The sequence below is a fragment of the Argentina anserina genome, chromosome 1 (assembly GCF_933775445.1).
Source record: "Argentina anserina chromosome 1, drPotAnse1.1, whole genome shotgun sequence".
Taxonomy (NCBI): domain Eukaryota; kingdom Viridiplantae; phylum Streptophyta; class Magnoliopsida; order Rosales; family Rosaceae; genus Argentina; species Argentina anserina.
In genome coordinates this window covers 11304903-11312476 of record NC_065872.1, presented here as the reverse complement: position 1 = coordinate 11312476, position 7574 = coordinate 11304903, and the positions used below count along the sequence as shown (strand labels likewise).

The 7574-nt window shown below is 38.3% G+C and overlaps 1 protein-coding gene across 1 annotated transcript; it reads left to right on the top strand.

Moving 5' to 3' along the window:
• The first annotated feature begins 637 nt into the window (after positions 1 to 637).
• Positions 638 to 6009, top strand: LOC126804996 (ATP-dependent 6-phosphofructokinase 5, chloroplastic). The gene is made up of 13 exons (XM_050532082.1): positions 638 to 1032; positions 1117 to 1207; positions 1365 to 1438; positions 1692 to 1803; positions 2566 to 2661; positions 2816 to 2917; positions 3014 to 3088; positions 3508 to 3648; positions 3799 to 3915; positions 4027 to 4131; positions 4228 to 4308; positions 4888 to 5016; positions 5123 to 6009. Exons 1-13 carry the CDS (start codon positions 710 to 712, stop codon positions 5288 to 5290), a joined length of 1614 nt encoding a protein of 537 aa, XP_050388039.1. The 5' UTR covers positions 638 to 709; the 3' UTR covers positions 5291 to 6009.
• The last annotated feature ends 1565 nt before the right edge of the window (positions 6010 to 7574 follow it).

Genomic DNA, 7574 nt, shown 5'->3' with positions numbered 1-7574 from the left:
CATTCTAATTAAATATGTCAATTGTCAGTTTAGTAAAGTCGTTAATAGCTCCATGGACTAATCTTCTCTTGGGGTGAAAGATAAGACACTAAAAGTTAGAATAACTGAAAGATAATGTATTATTTGAACCATTTTTCATTTTTTCTAACAAGAAAAAAATTGAATCAAACGATTTGCGCCAAATCATCATAACTTTGTGGTTTTTTTTAAACATAGAGATGAATCGGTGATGCTAGCGTCGAGCTTAAACTCACTCTATAGTCTATACAAAATATAATTCCGAGATATACATTAACATCACCACCACAAAAACAAAGAAAGAAATGCAATGGAATCTACAATAGAAACTTGTAGGTATCTCATTTTATATACCAAAGCATGTTCCTATATGTCATCATCCTACTCACCCCATTATCAGTCTTCAAGTGAAACCCAACAAAAATAAAGAAAAACAAAAGCCGGCGATCGCATTTCTCAATCGAAGCAGAAGAAGAAGAACAAGGTAGTAGGTGGGTGACGTCGCCCTGGCCTAATAATCGAGTCAATAAAACAACGCCCTTTTTTCCTTCGTCCCCAAAAACAACGCCTTTTTAAGGGCCCCACCTGCTCGGCCTACTCACTGATTCTCCTCCTCAGTTTTAGTCAGCTCCTCCCAAACTCCGCGCTCTCTCTTTAGAATTCACCATCGGCATTGCAACGGCGTCGTTTCATGGCCACTCTCTCGCATGCGGTCGCCCCCGGGCTCCCCGGCGCTGTCCGCAACCGCCGTCACGGTAACGGAATATTCTCCTCTTCCTCCGTTTCTTCTTCTTGTTCTCGAAACTCACGCTCGGCTGCTTCGAGACTGACGAAGAGGAAGAGCTTGAGAGTCTTGGTCGGAATCAAGCACGGCGGCAGCGACATCGATTTCAGCGATCCTGACTGGAAATCTAAGTTCCAGAGCGATTTCGAGAAGCGCTTCGCCATCCCTCACATCACCGACGTCTTCCCCGACGCCGTCCCCATTCCCTCCACCTTCTGCCTCAAGATGAGGTAACGCCTCCGCCGCCGCCGTTGCCTCAATTATTCTCCATGAAGTTTCTGAGAATTCTGACCGGGTTGATCGGTTGTTTGCAGGACTCCGGTGATCGAAGACTTCGCCGGCGGATATCCGTCCGACGAGGAGTGGCACGGTTACATCAACAACAACGATCGCGTACTTCTCAAGGTGAATTAGTTGTGATCATGATTTCTTTTTGCTGAGAGTAAAGTTTTTCATTTTTTTACTACTGCTAATATTTTTACTTACCGGTAATTAATGAATTGTAATTTTAGTTTGTTTAGAGTGATATGTAACAATGCAAACATTGTGTTAAAATTTACAGACTATATACTACTCGTCACCTACGTCTGCCGGTGCCGAATGCATTGATCCTGATTGTACTTGGGTGGAGCAATGGTATATAGATTGTATCGTTTAGTTATTGTCGAGTTTTCGTGTGTTGATATGTTCTGTTGTTTTCGCATTGTATAATTTAAAGCGCGTTATTGAAGGATCATATGAGCTGCTCTGCTTTTAAATTTTGCTTGAAAAAGAGTGCAACTTGAGTTTAAACATGTTGTATGGATTCTTTTTTTTACTTGTATACTCGGCTTGATTAGCATACTGGGTGGTGGGAAAATTGTGACGAGTATGAGCTGAAATTTTGCAGGGTTCATCGTGCTGGGCCACGAGAAAAGATATATTTTAAACCAGAAGAAGTGAAAGCAGCAATTGTTACATGCGGAGGGCTCTGTCCTGGTCTTAATGATGTCATCCGACAGGTATACTTTTTGAACGATATTTGTAAATAACTAGCGACGCTTCTGGTTTTTATCCACACTGGTTTTGAACTGTTATTTTATATTTACGTCTTCGTGATGTGTTGCTACTACTGTTATGTTGGGTTGTAGATGATGTAGTAAGAGCTTTAGAGAAATTAACAAGATTTTGGATCGGTAGCAGAGAAAGTAGATGTGTAGTGATGTAGGAAGAAAGCTTCAGATGAAAGAGGGGAAGACTTGGAATATGTGTTGACAATGACTCTTAGATTGACTTCCACAAACTCTATTGTTTACCATGAAATTTCACCAAAAACTCTTTACATTATATTTCCTTGTGAAATTCATATATATGTCTCTTTTTAGTAACATGAGGGTTAACTATGGAAGAAACATAGTTAACACATTTATGTGCCAAGAAGAAACATAGAAAACATCTGTCACTGTCATTTTGATTAATAACAGGGTGAAAACCATATGATAGACTCAAGAGTTGTGCTACTCTCAAATTTCTGCAAAGACTATCAACCATATATAGAAATTGGTGTCACTATGCATGTTTTGTCTATAGATATAGTAGTCTTGAATGTTGTTCCTATAGTAATATTGCTTTTAGGCAGTTGTGTTGTGGCCTAAGGCTTTAGAATCCACTATGCAAAATTTCAATCACATTGGGGTTAGAATGTTACCGACTTGTTACCCTGCCAGTCTTCGTACTTTGAGATTTATTCTATCTAACATGTTTCAATCACCTATGACATGCAGATTGTAATTACACTTGAAATATATGGTGTACAAAAGATTGTTGGGATTCCATACGGTTATCGTGGATTTTCTGATAAAGAATTAGCCGAAATGCCAGTGAGTTCCTTTGTACAGCCTTGCGAGTATGTATTGATGTAAATTAATGAAACAATCTTCTCTTGGTTGCGTTATTTCTACTATAAGCATTTATTTTCTCTATAGAAAAAAATACATTGAGACTAAGATCTTCAGAATTGAATTGGATTATCAGCTATCAAGGAAGGTGGTTCAAAATGTCCATCTTTCTGGTGGAAGTTTGTTAGGAGTTTCACGTGGAGGTCCCAGCGTTAGTGAAATTGTGGACAATTTACAGGTGATTCTACGAAAAGTTTGTTTGAGGCAATTACTCTTCTTGAAACATCCTGTTTACTGTAATTTTGTTTTACATCCATCTGTGTGTTGATATCAGGAAAGAGGGATCAACATGCTCTTTGTTTTGGGTGGAAATGGCACACATGCTGGAGCTGATGCAATACATGCTGAGGTTGGTAAAGCTTGTAGCTCTAACTAACTTGTTGCACTAGTCACTTGTCGAATCTGGTGATCAATTGTTGATAATCTTTTTTCTTTTCATTGATAAAGATGTACCCACAGTCCTTCTAGTGCTATGCGATGTCTTAAACAAGATTGGAAGTATATAATAAAGATAAAAGCAAATGGATTATGCCTTGAGTCTTTTTTGATTACTCATGTTGTTAAAAGGTCTCTGTCAATGCTCTTGGAGGTCAAGTATCTAAACTGTAACATACACATAAATGTTATGATGGATATAAACCCTGTTTATTTATGTGACAATCCTAGTCATTGAAAGTTATGCCCAAGGTGAAAAATCTCGGTTCTTTCTTTTTCCTTTATTATGTGCTAGTTTAATGGTTTTTTCCCCTCCCTTTTGTTTTCCTGTAGTGCCGCAAGAGACAGTTAAGGGTGGCTATAGTTGGTGTGCCGAAAACCATAGACAATGACATTTTGTTAATAGACAAAACGTTTGGTTTTGATACTGCTGTTGAAGAAGCCCAGAGGGCAATAAATTCAGCATATATTGAGGTATGAGAGTTATATGTTCTTCATATGCTGCTTATTCCATGTGATTTTTGCTGCCCATGCATGGAATATATTAATGTGGGTTTTGTTCAACCATCTCCTGGTTCTGATGTCTAAATGGTAAACTCACTTTTCTCTTCAATCTTTTAATAGGCACATAGTGCTTACCATGGTATTGGCATTGTGAAATTGATGGGTCGTAGCAGTGGATTCATAGCAATGCACGCATCCTTGGCTAGTGGACAAATTGACATATGTTTGATACCTGAGGTACTTCAGTTATATCTTATTTGCATTATCATTGAGGTACTTGGACTCTGTTTTAATTGCATATTAGCTTTCCAACCTGGCACTGATTGATTTGACATTTGCACTTCCAAGGTACCTTTTCAAATACATGGTGATCATGGTATTCTTCACCATCTGAAATACCTGATTGAAACAAAGGGATCAGCTGTGGTCTGTGTAGCAGAGGGAGCAGGGCAGGTAAGTTATAATTTTTCTAGGTTAAATGTTTTTCAAAATGGGATTCAATGTCGAAATGAGGAGATTATTGAGTACAGTATGGTCCATTTTATGCAGAATTTACTACAGAAAACAAATGCGAAAGATGCATCGGGGAATGTCGTATTTGGCGATATTGGTGTACACATTCAGCAAGAGGTTGGTGTTTCTGTATTGATGAAATGCCCAAAATAAATCCAACGAGTAACTAATAATCCGGTTTTATGATTTTCATTGAATCTAGGAATTTTATCTCATTGGTTTGTGACAGTTACAAAAAAAAAAAGTGAGGATCTAAATTATATAACCTTGGATTATGTTCTAATCTAACAGTTTCATCCTTAGTAACATAATGCCTGAACGCTGATTCGTAACTCATGGATATGTATTGCTGCTCTCTGGGTTATGTTCTTGTGTTTTGTCCTTTTTGGTATCAATACTTTGCTTGTATTGCATTTTGATCCTCAATTTTAACTAGATGGATGCACGTAACATTTTCTTCATGTAGGCAATGATTGAAATAAAGAGTTTCAGAAAAATGTGTTTTAGAGCCTTGTACCTGAGAAACATGTATTTCTATATCCAAATAAAGGAAGAGAAAAGAAAGCTGTGTGATGCTCGAGTCCTTGAGCAATTTTGTTTCTGTTGATATGAACTCCTGTTTGTTTGATAAATTCATGGTCTTTTGATAAATTTGGATGAAAAAAATTGCAGTAACCATCTATGTTCTTCTGCCAGACAAAGAAACATTTGAAGGAGCTTGGTGTTCCTGTTGATGTGAAATATATAGACCCCACATACATGATTCGTGCATGTCGTGCAAACGCATCAGATGGAATTCTTTGTGCTGTGCTAGGGCAGAATGCTGTGAGTATTTCTCTCCTTCCATGTCCTACTCCCTTCTTAACTATTAGATCTTAAAACTACTAAGCTGGGACTCAATGCTGAAGTTGAACATGATATGATATGACAGGTTCATGGTGCATTCGCTGGATATAGTGGCATCACAGTTGGCATATGCAACACTCATTATGTATATCTTCCAATTCCTGAGGTTATTTCTCATCCCCGACTGGTGGATCCCAACAGTCGAATGTGGCACCGTTGCTTGACTTCAACAGGCCAGCCAGACTTCATCTAATCAATAGCCTCACCACATTTTTTGAGAAATATAAGTTCAAAGAGTAAATTATTAGGAAAAATAATCATCATCAGACAAATCTGGTTTATATGCTCACGTGGCGCGCGCTGTAGAAGAAATAATACAAAGGATGACAGTCACCTCATTCAAAATTTATCAGTGTATAGCAGAACTACTTCAGAGCCCTCTTAATACATCTGAAAGTTGGAATCCTAGAACCACCAAGCAATTGGTGCTTGGTTGATAATTTCATGTACATCATTGTTGTATCTTAGAAATATAATGAATGAGTTCATTGGTAACATGAACCACCCCTACCTCATAATATAGATTTGAACCGGGACTGCTTTTGCTCGGTCACATATTTCATGATATTATCTTGGTACCTCAATTCCTCGTACAAATTCTTGGTGTTCATCGACATCTTTTTAGTGTTTACAGTGCCTCACACGATGAGCTAATCTAGCAATTCCAGACACACTCCAGAGTCCAGAGCACCCTACAGAACACCAGTACTCGTGGGTTTACACAGGTAATGTTTCTACTTTCTAAAGACTACAATGAGGATGACAACAAGATCTGCAGAATATTATAGCTTAATTCCCAGTTTCTGAATTTCTGATTGACTGGTCAAAGATGTGCCTCAGCTCCTCTATTGTTGTGCAATTTAAACATTAGCTAATGGTTTGATTCTATTTTTTTTTCTCTCCCTACTGTGAAGATTCTACTTTGGATAATGATACACGAATGTAAAGTTACTGGTGTTGATTTGATCATTCCACTTTCGGTTAGGAATGGGATGAACCAGTGTTGTTTATATATATATAATGCTAAAATCAAGGCCAGGTTTGAAGTTTGCATTAGGAAATAGAGGTAATTCTCCTTACCATAGATAACGAAATGTTTTATATTATGTGTGAGGAAACTCAAATTTCGGTGTAAAGATAAATGCTCTTTAACTGCTGAAACGCAGTAGACTCTCCGACTTGAAATGATCTCTGTACTCAAACCTGTTCCACAAGATGGCCATATTATAATTACCAAAGAAAACATGAGATGGGGATTTAGGGTCAAAACCCTCGACCCCATTTTGGGTAGTGGTAAATGCTCTAGTCCTCCACTCATGTTAGGACTTCTTACACTTGGTTACATTTTTACATACCCAGAAAGTGGAAACCATTCTTTCACTTGGCCTCTCTCACAAAATCTTGCTGAGCATTGGATGAAATAGTAACTTCAAGTGGGGTAGTGACAGAGCATCAGCATGGCTAGGGGATTTGAAGTTGCTGACAATAATATATTATCATCCAGAGCTATGGACAAGTTAAAGAAGTGGGTAGTGAATGTGATTCTTCTGGGTCTCTGACCAGCTCCTTTTGGGTTCTCCTTTGTTTAACCACCACCACCACCTCCTCCTCCACCTTCACATATTCACATCCCCTTTTATTTTGTTACAGTTTTCCTTCACGCACTCTCGCACAAGTGTTCCCTGCACTGCTGCTCCAAGCTTGCCCTGCAGTTAGGTATATATTTCTTGGTCTCGTCCATTCAACATTCAATTTCTCGGTATACCCAAATCCAGCTAAGCCGCTCAGCCTCACAAAAGCCATATACATCGATCACCATTCTCCAACTCTAATCATATGTAATGGACCAATAATGTCTCAATCTACCATGCTAGCATTGACTGTTCAAACTGCATTATGTCGATCTACAAACTCACCTTGAAGTGTCTGATCACGTTGGTGTGTAAATGTGTCATATGACAGACTTTATTTTTTTGGGTATGATATGACATAACTACGACATTAACATGGGAGAGTTTGGTTACGTTAGTCAAAGAAGACCATACATGATCAAACCCTCCCAATATTGAAATTAGTTTCTAGTGTCGTGCACATTGATATGTCACAACTATAACATTGACATGTAGAGTGTCCCTGATCGCTTTAGTTTAGGAGCGTGATCAAACACTCTCCATGTTGAAGTTGTGTCATATACATTGATTTTAGAGAACTATATAGCATCGAGTGATTGTGGACAAAGATTATATCGCGGGGTAGTCCTTTCGATTAAGTTTATCACATAATGTTTGATTAACAATTAGAGACAATCCAGTAAGATTAGAAGAGGTTAAAGTTCTATCTTTGAACAAACATGTCAAATAATTGACCTGGCATTGGGGGCATTGCGCCATGAATCTTGAGATGCTGGGGGTATACAAAAAGAGACATAGATGCAATGATACGTACGAATGAGAATAACAACTTGCGGGTTTCTGTGT

What these genes read in the sequence shown, in the direction of transcription:
- LOC126804996 (XM_050532082.1), top strand. Translation starts at nt 710, where the DNA reads ATGGCCACTCTCTCGCATGCGGTCGCCCCCGGGCTCCCCGGCGCTGTC. An exon ending in AAATTGTGGACAATTTACAG is followed by an intron (nt 2,918 to 3,013) that starts GTGATTCTACGA and finishes TGTTGATATCAG; the next exon opens with GAAAGAGGGATCAACATGCT. An exon ending in CTGTGCTAGGGCAGAATGCT is followed by an intron (nt 5,017 to 5,122) that starts GTGAGTATTTCT and finishes ATGATATGACAG; the next exon opens with GTTCATGGTGCATTCGCTGG.